This window comes from Doryrhamphus excisus, chromosome 4 (genome assembly GCF_030265055.1).
Source record: "Doryrhamphus excisus isolate RoL2022-K1 chromosome 4, RoL_Dexc_1.0, whole genome shotgun sequence".
Taxonomy (NCBI): Eukaryota; Metazoa; Chordata; class Actinopteri; order Syngnathiformes; family Syngnathidae; genus Doryrhamphus; species Doryrhamphus excisus.
The window spans coordinates 1,132,766-1,154,074 of NC_080469.1; the positions used below are offsets into that span (position 1 = coordinate 1,132,766).

The following is a 21,309-nucleotide window of genomic DNA, read 5'->3' on the forward strand; positions in this document are numbered from 1 at the left end:
AGGCAGACAAGAACACAAACATCAGCTTTGACGTTGAAAACAGTGATGGACATTTCTGCCCCCTTTCCAATATGATATGGAGCAAAAATGCATTATTAAACAGCCGTTATTACTAAGTCTGAGGCGCCGCATGAGGCCCCAGAGCCACGGGTTGCCGACCCCTGGATGACAGTGTCAGGTAGGTTGTCAAGATGAAGCGTATGTATGCATTACCCTGCTGGCGACAACAAGCTGGACAAGTCCAGTAGCAGAGCGGAGAACCGAGACCGCCTCCTGATGGGTAAGCCCCACAAGAGACTGACCATTAATCATCAGCAACTCATCACCAGCTTGAAGACGGCCGTCTCTGGAATACAAACCAAAATATGTACGTACATGTAGAAATGTTGTCCTGCTTCATCATACTATGAATTGGTGAATAATACACTATGCAAATACATATTTCCTTGAAAATACCTGTGGATTGTTCCTCCCTCCTCAATGTGGGCGATGTTAATGCCCTGTGAAGAGCGCTTGGAGCCACGCCCGCCCGTTATCTGGATGCCCAAGCCCTCTTCACCTTTCACTAGGTGCATCTTCCAGATATGGCAACCATCTCTTGGCTTCAAAAGAGAAGAACAATAAAAAAAAAATCACACATGAAGCACATGAGGACTTTACAGTAGGTCCGTCTATCCATCCATTTTCCTCCGCATATCCAGGTCAGCAGTCTCAGTAGGGAAGTCTAAACTTCCCAGTCTCCAGCCACCTCCTCCAACTTCACGGGGAAGACACCACGGCGTTCCCAGGCCAGCTGTGAGACATAAAGCCTCCAGCGTGTCCTAGGTCTGCCCCCGGGACTTTTCCCGAATGGGCATGCCCGGAACACCTCACCGGGGAGGCGTCCGGGAGGCATCCGGACTAGATGCCGGAGCCACCTCAACTGGCTCCTCTCAAGGAGAAGCCTCTCTGAGCCCCTCTAGCATGACTAAGCTTTCTTAGCGTGAGTCCAGCTACTCCTACAAACTCATTTCAGCCGCTTGTATTTGTGTACAGTAGGTACTGTACAAAAGTACTCACTCTGCCACCCATTCCTAACTAAGGGACCGTGCGTAATACAAAAAAAAATAATAATTTTTTACACCTGTGAGCCGCCAATCTGTCAAAGATACCAAAGACATGGATGTTGTCCATGAGCTGCTCAGTGAAAATACAGCTTCCCACCACTTGGTGGCAGTAATGGGTCAGGCAGTTGTTTAAACTAGCACTAACAAGCAAATGATGCTAGCTACTAGTCTGTGTCGAAAGTTATGGAAACGTGTTTAAAAATCTTTAAGGCAGGATTTTCAATGCTAATTTAAATTTTGGAGCAGTCAAAGAACAAGTTGGGGACGAGAGACTATAGTTTTACATACAAATGTCAAGGGAGTTGGGAGCACAGCCATGTCAGTCACAGCAATTCCAGTAACGCTACTGTAATACTGGGTGAGACACACAAGCACCAGACATGATGGCCAGAACAACAGGAACAATAATCCTTGGCTACACCAACAGCCAGATAAAAATCAACTATCTAATCTACAGTATGTGGTTACTATAGTAGCATGTATTTTTTTTACTGTACTGTACTGTACTCCAAGTACACCTGATTTAACTATAGCATTTAAGGATGTGTGTATCTATACACTTACAGTATATATTCATATAATTGTGTAGTAACATGGAAGAAGCATGACATCCCAGAAAACAGATGGCACAAAAAGTCCTCCTAATTCCATAACGACTATAAGCCATAACAGATCCTCATGTGCAAGGAAAGGATCACTACAAAATTGTAGGAAATCCTCTCATTTGTTGGGGGGGAGGGGGGGGGGGGGTACATGCTACAGTAAACCTGGGATATATCGGATTCAATTGTTCCCACTGGTTTTGTCCGATATAAGCGAAATCCGTTATATGCGTATACCGGAAAATGTCCGTTTTACGCATATATGGGATTTATATCCGGTATATGCGTAAATGGGATTTTATCCGTTATAAAAAGGCACTTCCTTGACTATGTTTCCAATGTACCTGGACGCGCAGGCAACGCTGCAAACGCTGCAAATGACGTCGTATAGCGGCCTGTCACCATTCGGCGAATCGGAGCGCCACGATGCGGCCATCCGATATATGCCAGGGAAATTTCATGGAAATGCATTGGAACGGGACTGGAGATTTTGTCCGAAATAGGCGAAATCCGTTATAAAAAATCCGATATATGCAATGAATTTTTATTGGAAATGCATTACAGAAAAATCGGTTCTTTTTTATCTGTCCGTTGTGAGCGAATTTCCGATATATCCGAGTCCGATATATCCGAGGTTTACTGTATATTGGAAAATGTATTTGATAAACACTCACTTATTGTAATCGTTGTTATACACATTCTGAGTATGAAGTTAAATGGTAAAATAAGCATCAAGTCTTGGTTTACAAAAACATGTACACAAATACATATTTTGGTCACTTCCTATTTCTGCGGGGTGCTTAGTGTTCTCGGTCTTTGTTTCAGGCAGCTTGGTCGGGTGACTGGGCGCGTAGCGGCAAGGCAGGTGGACGCAAATGGCAACCATCACTATTCGCAAACCCTGCGTCTACACCAGATTATTTCTCATGGCTCCTCCTCAGTTCTCCTATCTCAACTATTTCCTTGCCTTCCACGCTACCTCCTTTGTACGCTCAGTCCTATGTCGCCCTCTGTTATGGGTAGATTGCTACCGTTTTCTCTGGCGTCTTCCTATAGCGCCTTGTTGCTCTGTTCCTAGCTACTGATGCTACATAGTACCTTGTTTTAGACACTATACGATCGCGACTTTGTTTTCTGAATTCTTATTATTGACAGTTTTTGTACATTTTTGTTGTTAATTGACAAAGAACTTAATAGAACAAACCTAACCAGCCCGTCATATTCGACGTAGTTTGTGATCTGCTTGTGGTTTTATTGGATAAAAGTATTTGATAACATTCATTTGATAGTGCATGTGACTGTAACTGATGTTTTTGTTTTTTTTTTCCATGTAAAATCCCTCTGATATGGGTTAATACACCAGCTGTCTCTCAATCCTCTGACCCACATTGTAAACCTCTATCTTGCTTTCCTTACATCAGCAGGTGCTTTCATTGTTTTTGTGGTTGAATATGCCCTTTTAATTAAAAAAAAATAACTTTTATGTATTTGAAACATTTAAGTATAAAAATGGCACCAGATTAAAAGAGGCATTGACAATTTTTGAGAAAATTGAAGGCATTTAAGTGCGTCTTATATTACGGAAAATACAGTACAAGTACCAATACGAGTAACAACAGCTATTTTTGTCCCAGCAAAGTATTTCATTAAAAGCTGATTCATTTAGCTGCCTCTGTCAGACAGAAAAATGGCCACAAATGGCCCCCAGGCCACACTTTGGACACCACTGCTCTAACCAAAAACCATCCATATTCTATGCTGCTTATCCTCACCAGGGTCGCTGGAGCCTATCCCAGCTGACTTCGGGCGAAAGGCGGGGTACACCCCTGGACTGGTGGCCAGCCAATCACAGGGCACATATAGACAAACAACCATTCACACTCACATTAATACCTATGGACAATTTGGAGTCGCTAATTAACCTAGCATGTTTTTGGAATGTGGGAGGAAACCGGAGTACCCGGAGAAAACCCACGCATGCACGGGGAGAACATGCAAACTCCACACAGAGATGCCCGAGGGTGGGATTGAACCCTGGTCTCCTAGCTGTGAGGTCTGCACGCTAACCCCTAGACCACCATGCCGCCCTCAATTAGAAATTCATATTTCAAATTTCATATTTCCAATCATGAGATAATGCCAAAAACTAAACACAAGGGAAAGGAACCAGAAGACAGGAGTCTCCAATGAACCGTGTGGCCAACATGTTAACCACTTGGCCACCCGTAACTGAAATGTACTCTAATCAAATCAATTTGACATACACGGAATAAATAAAAAGAACTACGGAGTACCTGATTCGAAAGTTGACTGGAAAGAGAATCCCTTTTAGTTTCCAAGAGTTGCCGATGACTTCTCGAAGGAAGAGTAGCAGTGCCTCCACTGAGGCGATGATGGTGATCAGCTCTCAGTTGACGAAAGGTGCCATGACTGTCCTCTATCGAAGTACGCGTGGAGAAGATATGTCCCGAGTCGACTCCTTTACCGTCCAAGGTGCTGAGGTCACTGTAGTAACTCGAGTATTCCGAGTCGATGCTGTCTTTGTCTTTGCAGGGCGACCGTGAAATGACGCCAAACTTGCGTGTGCGTTTGCACGTTGATGGACTATCAGCGGAGTCGGAGGAAGCCGTGCACGGTGGCTGTTCATCCCAGCTGTCATGGCTGACGGACGTGCTGAGGCAGCCATCGAAGCGACACGGAGGCGGAGGGGCCTTGCGTTTGAACCGTCGCAGCAGGACAAGGTAGATGTCGCCTCCGTTCCAGCACTGATCGGCCAGGTAACTGAAAAGAAAAAAAAAAAACACATTCAATGGATGTGTATGGTAAATAGGCAACCCTATTGTGACAAACCTCAGGGGACACACTAGATCAGGGGTGGGCAAACTACGGCCCGGGGGCCACATCCGGCCCGCCAAGTGTTTGAATATGGCCCGCCTGTTCTTTCCAAAATATTTCATTGAAACTCAACGTACAACCTGGCATCATGGCTTGAGCCAACCTTTTGATGGTCGAAGTAGCTGTTTTATCAATTTCGTTATTTGATGTGGTCTGATGTTTACAAAATGCTCCTAAAAAAGGGACACAAGCACATAATAATAAAAATTAAAATAATAATAATAATAATACATTCATTTTCTACCGCTTATCCTCCCGAGGGTCGTGGGGGTGCTGGAGCCTATCCCAGTTGTCTTGGGGCGAGAGGCGGGGTACACCCTGGACTGGTTGTAATAATAATAATAATAATAATAATAATTAATTCATTTTTACCGCTTATCCTCACGAGGGTCGCGGGGGTGCTGGAGCCTATCCCAGTTGTCTTGGGGCGAGAGGCGGGGTACACCCTGGACTGGTTGTAATAATAATAATAATAATAATAATAATAATAATAATAATAAATTCATTTTTACCGCTTATCCTCACGAGGGTCGCGGGGGTGCTGGAGCCTATCCCAGTTGTCTTGGGGCGAGAGGCGGGGTACACCCTGGACTGGTTGTAATAATAATAATAATAATAATAATAATAATAATAATAATAATAATAATAAATTCATTTTTACCGCTTATCCTCACGAGGGTCGCGGGGGTGCTGGAGCCTATCCCAGTTGTCTTGGGGCGAGAGCCGGGGTACACCCTGGACTGGTCGTAATAATAATAATAATAATAATAATAATAATAATAATAATAATAATAATAATAATAATAATAATAATAATAATAATAATTAATTCATTTTCTACTGCTTATCCTCACGAGGGTCGCGGGGGTGCTGGAGCCTATCCCAGCTGTCTTGGGGCGAGAGGTGGGGTACACCCTGGACTGGTCGTAATAATAATAATAATAATAATAATAATAATTAATTCATTTTCTACTGCTTATCCTCACGAGGGTCGCGGGGGTGCTGGAGCCTATCATAGCTGTCTTGGGGGGAGAGACGGGGTACACCCTGGACTGGTCGTAATAATAATAATAATAATAATAATAATAATAATTAATTCATTTTTACCGCTTATCCTCACGAGGGTCGCGGGGGTGCTGGAGCCTATCCCAGTTGTCTTGGGGCGAGAGGCGGGGTACACCCTGGACTGGTTGTAATAATAATAATAATAATAATAATAATAATAATAATAATAAATTCATTTTTACCGCTTATCCTCACGAGGGTCGCGGGGGTGCTGGAGCCTATCCCAGTTGTCTTGGGGCGAGAGGCGGGGTACACCCTGGACTGGTTGTAATAATAATAATAATAATAATAATAATAATAATAATAATAATAAATTCATTTTTACCGCTTATCCTCACGAGGGTCGCGGGGGTGCTGGAGCCTATCCCAGTTGTCTTGGGGCGAGAGGCGGGGTACACCCTGGACTGGTTGTAATAATAATAATAATAATAATAATAATAATAATAATAATAATAAATTCATTTTTACCACTTATCCTCACGAGGGTCGCGGGGGTGCTGGAGCCTATCCCAGTTGTCTTGGGGCGAGAGGCGGGGTACACCCTGGACTGGTTGTAATAATAATAATAATAATAATAATAATAATAATAATAATAATAATAAATTCATTTTTACCGCTTATCCTCACGAGGGTCGCGGGGGTGCTGGAGCCTATCCCAGTTGTCTTGGGGCGAGAGGCGGGGTACACCCTGGACTGGTTGTAATAATAATAATAATAATAATAATAATAATAATAATAATAATAATAATAATAATAATAATAATAATAATAATAATAATAATAATAATTCATTTTTACCGCTTATACTCACGAGGGTCGCGGGGGTGCTGGAGCCTATCCCAGCTGTCTTGGGGCGAGAGGTGGGGTACACCCTGGACTGGTCGTAATAATAATAATAATAATAATAATAATAATAATAATAATAATAATAATAATAATAATAATAATAATAATAATAATAATAATAATAATAATAATAATAACAATCATAATTAATTCATTTTCTACTGCTTATCCTCACGAGGGTCGCGGGGGTGCTGGAGCCTATCCCAGCTGTCTTGGGGCGAGAGGTGGGGTACACCCTGGACTGGTCGTAATAATAATAATAATAATAATAATAATAATAACAATCATAATTAATTCATTTTCTACTGCTTATCCTCATGAGGGTCGCGGGGGTGCTGGAGCCTATCATAGCTGTCTTGGGGGGAGAGGTGGGGTACACCCTGGACTGGTCGTAATAATAATAACAATAATAATAATAATAATAATAATGATAAATTTATAACGCACTTTACATCAAATAAATGATCTCAAAGTGCACATATAGCAGACTACATGACACTTTTACGTGTAAAATATGTGTAAAAATATACGTGTACAAATGGACTGTCACATGTAAAATACTAAACCGTCTGCCCCCCCCCCCCCGTCAATTTTATTAAATCAATGCGGCCCGTGAGTCAAAACGTTTGCCCCCCCCTGCATTAGATAGATAAATGGGGAGCCATCCACACTTAAATTTTAGAACAAGAAAAGCCTTATTGATTAAAAGTGAAAAATATTCAAAAAATGCATTAATAATAATAATAAATAGTTAATTTTCCTAGATTCAACCTCTGCGGATAAAAACCTGAATGAGCGAGAAGGTACACAGACACTCCTCCACAAGAAGACATACCTGGCTCCACCAACATCTACTCCCACCATCAGCTGTCCATTCAGTGATAGCAGCTCATCCCTCAGTTTGATTCTCTCACAACAGGCTGCCGGGCTTCCCTTTCTCACTTCCGTCACCCAGATGCAGCCCACATGCATGATGGGACTCTGATCTCGTCTCCTCCTCGGCCCTCCCTTTTTTCTTCCATCCGGGTCCCCAAAAATTGGGATGTTACCAAAGCTCAAGCCAAAATCCGCTGTGTCCCCTTCCTTTTTCCTGACGGAAACGGCATGAACTTCAACATCCGAGCCTTCGTTGTAGGATGGCAGGTCGCACGATGGAGCCGTGTCGTCCTCCATGAAATTGAAGTTGATGTACTCGACCAGCTTACGGATGGCGTCCAGACACAGGGGCAAGTCCTCCACGTGAATTCTACTAATGTCACTGCAACCGCATACTTGATCCCCATTTTGGCAGCAGCCCTGTAAAAAGAGTCGAGACCAACAAGATGATCAACCAATCAATTCAATCACCAAACAATAAACAATAAACAATAATCTGTGTATTACCCTAGATCAGGGGTGCTCACACTTTTTCAGCATGCGAGCTACTTTTAAAATGACCGAGTCAAAATGATCTACCCCAGGGGTGCTCATTAAGTCGATCGCGATCTACCGGTCGATCGCGGAGGTGGTACTGGTCGATCGCTGGTCGATCGCGGCGTGACATTAAAAAAATATCATCCCAGCATCAATGCCGTCACTTGATTGACATACAGGGCAGCCATTCAGATGACAACTGAATGTTGCCCTTCGGGCGACCAATCAAATCAAACGACGTCTCTAAGTGCAGCAGAACTTACGATGTCAGCCTATCATCCATCCCCGTTACTTGATTGACATACAGGACAACCAGTCAGATGACAACTGAATTTTGACCTTTAGGTCACCGCTCATGCGTAAACAACGATGCAAAGTGCTAAGCTAGTCGGCGAATTGCGAGATTTTAAGCCCTCGCTAAAGTTTATGGTCACTAAAATGAGTGAAGGAGCTGGACCAAGTAAAAAGGCAAAAACTGGACCAAGTAAAAAGGCAAAAAACATATCACTTCCATACGGATATGGAATATTATACGGATATTATGATACGGATATTATCCATGACTGATAAACATTTGGAAGTGTGCTTGAGGCTGGCTATCAGCAGCTACTGTCCGGACTATGCATCCCTGGCTGGTTCAATTCAGTGCAAGTCATCAAAGTAAACTCAGGTAATTACAAAAAATGTTAATAGTTAATTATGTGTGTTTTGCAATATTGGCTCATTTGGTTATGTAAGGTACATCAACATACATTGTACGTACAAATAATCCTCAATACATTTGAAAATAAATAGATGTTTTGCATTTTTGTAGTGGGTAGATCATTTTGACTCGGTCATTTTAAAAGTAGCTGAAAAAGTGTGAGCACCCCTGATCTACCCACTACAAAAATGCAAAACATCTATTTAAAACATCTATTTAATGTATTGAGGATTATTTGTACGTACAATGTATGTTGATGTACCTTACATAACCAAATGAGCCAATATTGCAAAACACACATAATTAACAATTAACATTTTTTGTAATTACCTCCACATTACTCCACATTTCCCTTCTTTGGTACTGCGATGGTAGAATGGCATATGAGGCAAACGCACTTCGAAAAAGACATTGTGAAAAAAAAGTCCACCTCCCATTCCGTATGGAAGTGATATGTTTTTGCCTTTTTACTTGGTCCAGCTCCTTCACTCATTTTAGTGACCATAAACTTTAGCGAGGGCTTGAAATCTGACGCAATTCGCCGACTAGCTTAGCACTTTGCATCGCTGTTTACGCATGAGCGGTGACCTAAAGGTCAAAATTCAGTTGTCATCTGACTGGTTGTCCTGTATGTCAATCAAGTAACGGGGATGGATGATAGGCTGACATCGTAAGTTCTGCTGCACTTAGAGACGTCGTTTGATTTGATTGGTCGCCCGAAGGGCAACATTCAGTTGTCATCTGAATGGCTGCCCTGTATATCAATCAAGTGACGGCATTGATATGAGGATGATATTTTTTTAATGTCACGCCGCGATCGACCAGCGATCGACCAGTACCACCTCCGCGATCGACCGGTAGATCGCGATCGACTTAATGAGCACCCCTGCCCTAGATATGCAATACAGCCATAGCTTCCACATTTACCTGGAACTATGTCCAGAGACTTAAGAAGAATGAGTGATAATAAATGATAACTGATTATTACAGTTAACATGGTTTTCATCCATTCTGGAGAGATGACAAGTCTACCGCCAAAAAGGAAAGTAATGGAAACAAAAACATGCTACAAAAACCTCAGAACATATTACATATTATATATGACTCCCATGAGCTTGGAGGTCTCCATCCATACTAATAATTAATTCCTCAAATCATTTGGGACATCAAGGAAAGCAGTCTTGCACAACTCAACACGACTCTGACCAGGGTGCTCCCAGAAGAAGAATCCAGGGTACCACAGAGTGCTATTTGCATGCTGTGGTAGCCCCAACCCCCCCCCCCCCCCCCCCCCCTGCCAGAGAGCAGTAAGTCATGACCCCACTCTTCAGGTGTGGCAGGATACCGGTTTGTCCCTGATGTTTTTTCCAGGCCATTTTCCAAAAGTCTTCGCCTCGCTGCGTGAGCAGATGCACCCACGCTTAGTTGCTACCGTTCCTGAGCAAGCGCTGCGCTTGTGCATGGTGTGCTGATACGACAGTTGATGGCACCCTGATGACTTCTTGTGCAGGTGCAGTCTTACTAGCAGCAATATACTTCCCTACGAAGCCGTTTTGTGCTACTCAATAAAGTTTTTTAAACCTTTCATTCTGTTATTCTCTATCGATCAAGATGACGGAGTCATCTTCAGGTTTGGTCCTCGTCACTCTCACCTACGTTAACCAGAGAATCGTGAACATGATGTCAGCTGGTCCTATTGCGGTTGGTTTGAAAGGGGGTGGAAATGTTTTTTGTTTGAGCCCTGGCTTGTCTGGCAATGTCAGCACTTTTCACTTCCTTTCATGGGAAGCCGTAAAAAAAATTTTTTGGAAAACTACAAAAATAAGGAATCCTACTTTGCGGGAATTCACTTATCACGGTTGGGTCTGGAAGCAATTAACCATGATAGAGGAGGGATTACTGTACATTGTTTTATGATTGACTAAACAGGAAATTGGCGGCACGGCGGTCTAGTGGTTAGCGCGCAGACTTCACAGCTAGGAGCCCAGCGTTCAATCCCCACCCTCGGCCATCTCTGTGTGGAGTTTGCATGTTCTCCCCGTGCATGCGTGGGTTTTCTCCGGGTACTCCGGTTTCCTCCCACATTCCAAAAACATGCTAGGTTAATTGGCGACTCCAATTTGTCATAGGTATGAATGTGAGTGTGAATGGTTGTTTGTCTATATGTGCCCTGTGATTGGCTGGCGACCAGTCCAGGGTGTACCCCGCCTCTCGCCCGAAGACAGCTGGGATAGGCTCCAGCACCCCCCGCGACCCTCGTGAGGAAAAGCGGTAGAAAATGAATGAACGAATGAATAAACAGGAAATTCACATTATGAACAAAATGTCGAAATACTCTACAGTAGGTAGACTTACCTTGCTGCCACAAGTTTCCAGAGTCAGGTCGTGACTCTGGTGTGATCTCTCAGCCTGAGCTCCAAGCCACTCCTTGAGCAGTGGAAGGATGCTGAGGGCATTGTCCTGGGAGATGGGCATCCTGGCATCCTGGGCCGACTGAGGCTCCCTCACCAACAACAGTGTTGATGCCGCCAAATGTAAACACGGGCACAAGGAGTCCGTGGTGCACTGACGCCGTCAAATCAATCTAAAAAAATGACCATGGTAAAGCCAACACTGGTCGCCGGAGTCCATCCCGAGGAAACTTCAACTTCCATTCAATATTCCAAGTGATTATGGAGGTGCCTGGATTCCTGGCATAAAGCTGCTCCGGCTTTTGCACCATCACACCAATACCTAGGAAGAACAGGATAACATGTCACAGAGCAAAAAATTCAATACATAGCATATCCAATGTGTTTTGTTCTAGGACTTTCTAATGTCTTGTCTTGGAGACTATGTGTCGGTGAGTGATTTGGTATTTTAAACAGTTGTGTTGTTTAATTAGAACATTAATTATATCCAGCTTGGAGATTGTAGCCGCTGTGTCAGCTAATGAAATACACACATGTGATTTTCATTCATTTGTGAATACAAGAATCAAGTTTTGGAGTTCAAATACGGCTGTTTGATATCTTTTTACATACTATCCAAGTGCCATGTTGCATATTAAAAGAGTCTTCTTCCGTGTACATATATTTATACTGTTATTCTGTATATTTTGTATTTTTCATATTTTGTATTTTTCATTCTTTTTTAATAGATGTGTCTGCACCTACTATACCAAAACAAATTCCTGGTATGTGTTTGATCATACATGGCAATAAACCTTTTCTGATTCTGATTAGGGTTCTAACAAACGATTATTTTAATAATAATTAATCGGTTAATGATTTCTTCAATTAATCGGATTAAAACAAATACATTTTTAATTGTAGCGTTTTAGCAGCAATTCCTTTAAAAGGGATCTACTATTTCATTTCCGTCTTGTATTGAGTTGTGGGCTCCTCTACAGCAACAACACACGACAACCCACACAGAAGGTTTTCTAGATCTTCCAGAATTTGCACCTATTCCAGCTGTGTTTCCTTGGATTTCTCTACTTCAATTTTTTGACAGATTTTTTTCTAGGGCTGCAATTAACAATATTTCCTTTTTTAATGAAGATGAAGCTTGCTGATTAATTGAGTAATCAGTTAGGCCCTAGACAGACGAAAATAAGGATGCCACAAACAGTTAGCGGTTTGGTCCCTTGCTGTTTTCCAGAGTAAAAGCCGATGTGTGTGAATGTTTTATTTTGCCTAAAACACTGACATAATAGGGCTACTTTTCACTAAAATATTCACATTTGAGACGCTGAAATCAGAGGATATTTGAATTTTTTAATTAAAAAAAATATTCGATTTTCGTCTAACTAGTTGGAACAAATTAATAACGAAAACCTTGCATTTTTTGCGTAAAATGTGTGCTGTAATTATCCAACCCCCCCTAAAAACAACACTTTCAAAACATTACTGGGACTGTCTGAGGTCCGACATGTCCACAGTGAGTGACCGCAACTCCACACTGCCCCGGGTAGAAAGGGTAGAAAGCAATTTTCGGAGTATGGCACTGTCACAAACATGCACCTTACTAAAATAACACCCCAAAGAAAAGCATCACCATCCACACTCACTGAAATGATGTTGCTTGTTATTAATTGTCTGAAACACAGTAAGCCAAAGATAAATCCCAAGGGGCCTCGTTTGTAAAGATTTGGGGAATCCGGAGAGAGCAGTCAGCAAACTTAACTACAGACAGAGAACCACATCTGTGGATGAAAACACAGGCGACCACGAGACCGCACTGTAATGACTATGGAGAGCCCGAGCCTCAAATAAACCGTTGGGCTGTGTGGTAGCATCTGTCTTTACTATTCAAGTACACTCCAAGTGAAAGCAAGCAGGACCTGTCCTCCCCGAGCAGCGTTTAAAATTGCATGTTTACGAGGAAGTACCGTATGTTTCTATAGTGGTGTCACGCCACTGAACGAAACATAGAGCCTACAACTGTATAGTGGATGCATCTATAGATTTGCTGAATTTTAAACATTTTTAATGCAATAATTGCAATAATGCAATAATAGTTTACACTGCTAACTGGAGATAAATTGCATGCTTTTAAATTGTGTTTACCTTGAATAAAATCTGTACTAAATCTTTCGACTGTAGGAAAATTACAAGCAGTGACGGTAGGAAGACAGAACCACCAGAGAATTGAGATTGTGACTGCCACAGACCAGTTACAGTAAACCTCGGATATATCGGACTCGGATATATCGGAAATTCGCTCACAACGGACAGATAAAAAAAGAACCGATTTTTCTGTAATGCATTTCCAATAAAAATTCATTGCATATATCGGATTTTTTATGACGGATTTCGCCCATTTCGGACAAAATCTCCAGAAAGAAACTCTGAGGTCCTTGGACAACAATCTGGCTCGTCAATCATGTAAGGAATTGTGTTCAACCAGATAAAATACAACAATTTCCCTTCATGGGATTCAATTCCCATACAATAAAACGTATCTTGTGTACAGGTTCAAAGATGTAGCATCTTCTCCTGTTCAAACGCTTCCATTGACTCGGACAAACAAGATGTCCGTCCCTGCTCAGCTTAAGGAAAGCAAAGCGTTCATAGAGGTACAGTAAACCTCGGATATATCGGACTCGGATATATCGGAAATTCGCTCACAACGGACAGATAAAAAAAGAACCGATTTTTCTGTAATGCATTTCCAATAAAAATTCATTGCATATATCGGATTTTTTATAATGGATTTCGCCTATTTCGGACAAAATCTCCAGTCCCGTTCCAATGCATTTCCATGAAATTTCCCTGGCATATATCGGATGGCCGCATCGTGGCGCTCCGATTCGCCCGAATGGTGACAGGCCGCTATACGACGTCATTTGCAGCGTTTGCAGCGTTGCCTGCGCGTCCAGGTACATTGGAAACATAGTCAAGGAAGTGCCTTTTTATAACGGATAAAATCCCATTTACGCATATACCGGATATAAATCCCATATATGCGTAAAACGGACATTTTCCGGTATACTCATATAACGGATTTCGCTTATATCGGACAAAACCAGTGGGAACAATTGAATCCGATATATCCCAGGTTTACTGTACTCCTAATCTCAACTCATAATCAGGGTAAAAGACACCTGTCACACAAAAACTCTCCTCCATTCAAACCTCTCTACCACCATGGACAAGGCCAAAGAGATGACCTTATGGACAAGACTGTAGACCTGCCCAGGACTGGAATGAGCAAGACCATCAGCAAGAAACTTGGTGTGACAGAGACCACTAATAATTTGGAATAATGCGGTTGATAACAGAGCACAGTCAGCAAGAAAAACATTAGCAAGTCACTTTGCTGTGAATTGGGATCCTCTGAAAGAAGGTAGCTCTGCCCCTGCTTGCCAAAATAGTTTCTCCACCAAGTACTAAGCCACATTTTACTTTAGACTTCAGACAGGACACCAACAGAGACACGATCCAGTGCATTCCGATACAACCACTCGTGGCAAGTTTAGTGTTAGGAAGAAAATCTTTTGTTAACTGTGTGCACAAGCATTGCGTTTTAGCGGTCAGACCCTTTACAAAGAATTACATGCCAACATCGAGCGGGTCTAGCAAATCCCCGGTTCAACAGGGGCAGATCTCTTCTTAGTGGTCTTTGTTGCAGCTCCCGTGGAGAGACAATGCCGATGTGCGTGTGGTCAGGAAAATCAGCTGACAATTCCACTTTTTGCATCAACATAGACGACTGCTCAGCTGGTCAAATAAACTGCAAGTCAGGCCAATGTGCTGACAACTAAGTGTGAATTTGAGCCTGAATTTGACGTAAACACCGAGGTTCAAGTTATACAGTAAACCTCGGATATATCGGACTCGGATATATCGGAAATTTGCTCACAACGGACAGATAAAAAAGGACCGATTTTTCTGTAATGCATTTCCAATAAAAATTCATTGCATATATCAGATTTTTTATAACGGATTTCGCCTATTTCGGACAAAATCTCCAGTCCCGTTCCAATGCATTTCCATTAAATTTCCCTCGCATATATCGGATGGCCGCATCGTGGCGCTCCGATTCGCCGAATTGTGACAGGCCGCTATACGACGTCATTTGCAGCGTTGCCTGCGCGTCCAGGTACATTGGAAACATAGTCAAGGAAGTGCCTTTTTATAACGGATAAAATCCGATTTTCGCATATACCGGATATAAATCCGATACATGCGTAAAACTGACATTTTCCGGTATACGCATATAACGGATTTCGCTTATATCGGACAAAACCAGTGGGAACAATTGAATCCGATATATCCCAGGTTTACTGTAGCATGAAATTTGTACAAGTGCCCACAATTTTAGTGATGCAGACACATACCTGTGGGTGCACGGAAGCACTTGCATACACACACACGACTGAAAGATGACTGACACAAGAGAGTGTAGTCGTCCATCAGCTTCAGACCCCTCCATGATAAGTGAATTCCTTATTTATGAATGTTTTCGTAGTTGGAGTATAGAAAATCTGTTTACGACCTTCTAAATACGGTTTTCAGCAGTAGACCCCACTAGACACTGAATGCCGCCCCATAGACACCTTTACACTCCTATTACCCAATACAGTAGACATAAGACATAACATCAAATAAGACATAAATAAGAATTATACCTAAATCAGGAAGGGGGAAAACGCTTTTTCACACCACTCAGATCTCAGATCCATCCTGAAATGCTAACTGTTGCACCCATGGAAATGGTATTACCTTCTGTTTTTTGACCAAGACAAAAATAATAATAATAAACAGAATCATGCAGCCCTATCAGGCACTTTGAGTGATTCCCAAACAGATATTACTCCATGGTACAACTTTATATACATAAGTATATCTTACATTACGGTGAGACGAGGCTATTTAGTGGTGTTGATATGTTTTGAATTCCTTCACCCCTCTTCGGCACAATGTTTCGTGTTTCAGATTGACCCAGATGTCTCAACCAATCCTATCATACCCCTCCCCCGCTATTGTGACCATATGGGCAGATTAGGAATTAGGATTAGGAAATGTGTATGTCTGAAATGTAAAGTTGAGACAGAATAGAAGCGGAAAAAGCAATGCTGTCCATTGTAGTGTTGTCACATATAACCAGATGGTTATAGCCAAGGCTTTCATTCACAGTACGAACCATGCTAAGTAGATCATTTTAATAAATTGTTTTACTCAGTGGAGTGGACCCTCCAAAGTCACACAATTTGGAGTTTAACCAAAATTCTCTGGAAAATAGGACTCAAAAAAGGCCAACAAAAACTTGGATGTGAAACCTCCCTCATCCATGACACTGGGCAGGACATCAGCAAATCTCAGTAGACTTCCAGCTCATCTCCAGCGGTGTTGCCAAGCCTCGGCACAAGTGCCTCTGCTGGCATGTGGCGGTTTAACCAGTGACCACGTTTCCATGCACACAATATCAAAAGTATCACCAAGTCTTAACCCAATGTTGTTGCTAATAACATCACGTCTGGGACTGCATCAAGCAATTATTTTCTTACTCGATTAATCTGAAGCTTGTTGTTTCCATGAATCGAGTAATGGATGAGGCCTGAGACGGACCGGATCAATATGAAACAAAAACAGTGGTTACGTCCACAACATGTCAGAAAAGAGGCACAAAAGTCCATGACTGTTTTCCAAAGTCAAGGCTGATGTGTGTCAATATCTTGTTTTGCCGAAAAACAAAGATAATATGTCTGCTTGGATGACTCAGGAAATTAACAAATAATTACATATGAGTGGCTGAAATACAAAAAGTAATTATTCAAACGATAAAACAGTCGACGATTAAATTGAAAAAGTGGTTAATTGTTGACTTGTTGACTGCGCTTACGTATTATGCACTGACCTAGGCGGAAAAGAAAGTACTCCCCACCAACCGTGTATTACTTAGATAATCTCTCAATCAGAGCTGCAACCATTAATCTATTATCCATTTTCTGTATTATTTTGGTATTCAATTAATCGTCCATACGTTTAATTTACTTGGAAAAAACAGTAATGGACATTTTTGCCTCTTTCTGACATGTTGCAGACCAAACCACTAACTATTTCTGTTTGGTTCATATTGATTCGATCTGTATGAGGTAGGGGTCGGCAACCTGTGGCACGGCAATGGTGTGTGGATCTTCTGCGTCCTTTTTGGTAAGATACCATTAATATATCCCCCAGAAAATAAACAGCCATAAACAGTATATTTGTTGCATTCTGTCAATTTTAAAAGTTTCTAATCTGGTATCGGGCCTAACAGATCGTTTCATTCATCAAAACAACAAGCTTCAGATTAAGACTAAGAATAATGGTTCGTTGCAGCTGTAGGTGTATCAATTGCTTGTGGTTTTGTAGTTCAGGATGGTACCCGTGTGGAAAGCGTTGATCCACTGGAAACCTTTACCTCGTCTCTTCCACAACATGCCGGACCCAAAGTAATCCCACAATCTTTTTCCTTGTTAGCACAGAACATGTGCAATAATCACTTCATATTCCACTATTTGTGGATGAGCTTGATACAGGCGTATCTGGGTTGGCTTTTTAAATCGTGGCAAAATCACCTTGATTCGCAAATTGGCAATCTGAAAAAGTATTGTTCACATTTCTCAAAGGTTTTCACAATGGAATATTGTGTGTGTGTGTGTGGGGGGGGGGGGCATAGGAAATGATGCACGGGTTACAAATCGTCCAGATGGATTTTATATCACATGAAGACCTCAAGCAATACAGTCTGCCCCACAGCCAGAATGCTAATCACTTACTTAGAGGAGTTTGCACGTTATTTTACGCTACGTTACGTATGTTGCTAGGTTTGGGTCAATGCTGACTTCTTTGACATTGTGAATAATTTTGGATCCTTTCGATTGCTTTTTTATTATGAAGTTTTGTCAAATGCAGATGTGGAGGAACAAATGCAATGCAGTCGGCTATGCTGTACGACATAAATAACAGACTACGCACGTGTGCATGCTAACTGTAACATTACATTAAATATTAAAGGAGCTATTTATAAAGCAAAGTCATTTTGGCTACTGGTTTAGAAAGTAGGTACCATGTTTATATAGCCCTTGAACACAATATTATCTGTGAAGATTTTGTAAAAATCGTCACAAAAATGGCTGGGATTGAATGAGTTAAACTTGTCAAAGTGTACTCTATATTGTTGAATATGATATTATTGTAAACCCTCAACGGATTGTTACATATTGTTGAAACATTCCATAGTTTTTAGTGAAAAAGTGTCTTTTTGCCCAGTAGCGGGCCACAAATGACCCACGGGCCGTAATTTGAACATCCTTGGTCAAACCTATGAAGCCAGATTTTACACATGCAGGAGAAAAAGATCAATTGAAATAAGAACATAGTGCTAATGCGTGCATCTGGGTATGTATTTATGGAATTGTGTAGAAGGAAGCGTGTTACAAAGAGATTAAAACCAGATTGCATGGACGGAAAATAATAATTTACCTTAGTCTGCATGGCGATCCATCTTGAAGCTGACTGTCCATTCCAGGTCAAAACGCATTGAATGTCCATATGGTAATGTTGTAAACAAGACAAGAAATGATACTAACTTAGAAAAGCACATCTACCGTAAAACATGCACTTTTAAAGTCCAATAAAATAAATAGCGATTCAGCACAAAGTGGCTTCGCGCACCAAAGTCTTCGTGAATATAAAACACGACATAAATAAAACATCTCAGAAACAAAAACAACCTTTTCCAATCCCTTGTTGCTTAGCATCGAAGGTAGTTGAAGAAAAAGGTTAGATTCAAATGCTTTGGGGAATCGAGCGACATTTGTCAGCCAGGCGGAGCCAAAACATCCACGACGACGTTGTTATTACCCTGACTCCGCCTCCATTCAACTATTTACACCACTTTTACCATTTAAAAAGCACTTTTTAATCATCTATGTACCTTTGTGTTGCTTTTTAACGGCGTGTTTCAATTTTGGTACGGTTTTATTTCTTCACGTTATTTTTTTAACGGTTTATTCCTGGCCGCCATAACTCAAATCTACGGCGGCCGAGAGGTATTTAAAAAAAAAAACACTCACAAATACAAACGTTTAGAAATCAATAACAAAAACGTTGACAAACATTCTCATATTGAACCACATCATACTTCATAGTCAAATATAGCAACCTTAAAACTGATTTTGTTATTGTTTGACCCATAGGTAAATTATAGACCACAAATTTACAGTCATATCCTGGAGGTAACAATCCATATGCATTGTGCATTTGACATTTGTTTCACTATTGTTGACATGTTAACATTTGTAGATTAAATGTATTACATTTTTGACGTCTATTTATATGTTGTTTTTTGTAATTGAATGGCGCTCCTGGTCACGGGGAAGGTTGACAGTATTTCCCACAAGCGGGGGCGACTATATGGTATGTGACCCCAGGTGCCCATCCACTCTGGTCTCCCACCATCCTGTCTTTTGTCTCCATCTGCTGGATACTTTTTGTATTACATTGACCGTGAAGGGGACCTTTTATGCTTTTCCCACTTTTCTGACCTACAAATGTAGATAGAATGTTGTATTATTGTTTTAAACGATGCCAATGTGTCAGATAATGATGTTTGCCTTAATTTGGACAAGCGGGAGGATTGTACTCACGATAACAGACGATCAGCCGTTACTATGCTAGCAGTGCTATGCTAGCAATGCAAGCGACCCGCGGCATCGAGTCCGACTAACAACAAACCTCGCTATAAAAGCTAATTCGGCTAATCGACTGTCGATGTTGACATGAGGTGTTGCTTAGCAACCGCACCATAGCAAAGTCAAGGGAGAAAATAAGAGGATCTCCTCAAGGATCTACTAGCGGATCTGCTAACTCTTGCATCTGGGATTGTAGCAGTCCAGATATGGTTATACACATGGCTTTGAAAGACGGTGCGTGTTTTATACCAGGATGAGGATTGTATCAAAACAACCTTTTATAGACAAAAAATTTGGAGAGTTCAGTATTAATCTTCTGAATCTTCATAATACACATATACAGTCAGTGTATGCTGTCAGTTTTAGGTTCCTACCTATTTTCGTTTTTGGTTCCTACCTAGGTGCATATAAGTTAATGAGGCGGAACTATTTTCCGTAAAATCGTCGTTTCCACACATACACGTTTAGTCGTTACACCAATAGAAAATAAGCTCCGTTGTGTGCCACACTATTTAGAGCTCAAAGGCTAATAGGTGCTAAAGGTTAAAGGTCATCTCTATAATTCCATCCTATAGCATGTGTACAGCCATTAAGGCACAGTATATGTGTTTTATTTTGTGCGTATTATTTTCGTTTCAGTCTTTTAGTGTCTTAGTTTACATTTTGCTTTACCAGCTAATGTTAATCATGTGTGTGTTGTTGAGGGAAATGCATGTAATGTGGCAAGTTTATTTGCACTATTGTAAATAAAAGGATTAATGATAAGAACATGAATTTGTAAACATAATGTTATTGTATATTTGTGTATTATATGAAGAGTAATTTATTGTATTTTGTATCTGTTTGAACCCTTTTTAGTTTTTTAAGCGATGCATTTTACAAAAGCTGTATAGGAGTTGCGGTGTCATTTTTTTTTTCCATCTGCTCTCTGCAGATGAAGTTAGTTGAAGTCACTTGGAAAACTTTGCTACAAAGCGTGCCGGATGTCATCCATCCATCCATCCATCCATCCATCCATCGGAGCCTATCCCAGCTGTCTTCGGGCAAGAGGCGGGGTACACCCTGGACTGGTGGCCAGCCAATCACAGGGCACATATAGACAAACAACCATTCACACTCACATTCATACCTATGGACAATTTGGAGTGGCTAATTAACCTAGCATGTTTTTGGAATGTGGGAGGAAACCGGAGTACCTGAAGAAAACCCACGTATGTACAGGAAGAACACGCAAACTCCACACAGAGATGACTGAAGGTGGAATCGAACTCGGGTCTCCTCGCTGTGTGGCCTGCGCACTAACCACTCTTCACCGTGCGGATAACTGTAACCAAAAAAAAATGTCTTCCAAGGCCTTCAACACCACAAAATTGGAATTTGCACAAGAGCGCCAAACATGGGACTCTGAAAGATGGAAGAAGTTTTATTCTCCGATGAGCAAAAATTGAACCTTGACAGACCTGAATGGCTTCCAACGTTACTCGCACGACAAAGAGATCCCACTTGAGATGTTTT

The 21,309-nt window shown here is 41.5% G+C and overlaps 1 protein-coding gene across 5 annotated transcripts in view; it reads right to left on the reverse strand.

Annotated features, from left to right (window-relative positions):
* Positions 1–20,055, reverse strand: part of pdzd2 (PDZ domain containing 2) — a 47,197-nt gene extending 27,142 nt beyond the window's left edge. Inside the window, exons 1-7 of one of the 5 annotated variants that reach the window (XM_058070948.1) lie at positions 19,750–20,055; positions 18,584–18,616; positions 10,986–11,363; positions 7,350–7,810; positions 4,003–4,489; positions 457–602; positions 214–346 (exon numbers count right to left, since the gene is read on the reverse strand). In XM_058070948.1, the coding sequence (XP_057926931.1) occupies positions 214–346; positions 457–602; positions 4,003–4,489; positions 7,350–7,810; positions 10,986–11,105 (1,347 nt within the window). In that variant the 5' untranslated portion in view covers positions 11,106–11,363; positions 18,584–18,616; positions 19,750–20,055. Of the gene's footprint in view, positions 1–213; positions 347–456; positions 603–4,002; positions 4,490–7,349; positions 7,811–10,985; positions 11,364–18,583 lie in introns of those variants that run through there. The other 4 variants (XM_058070945.1, XM_058070946.1, XM_058070949.1 and 1 more) reach the window with 4 other exon arrangements.
* Between the last annotated feature and the right edge of the window lie 1,254 nt (positions 20,056–21,309).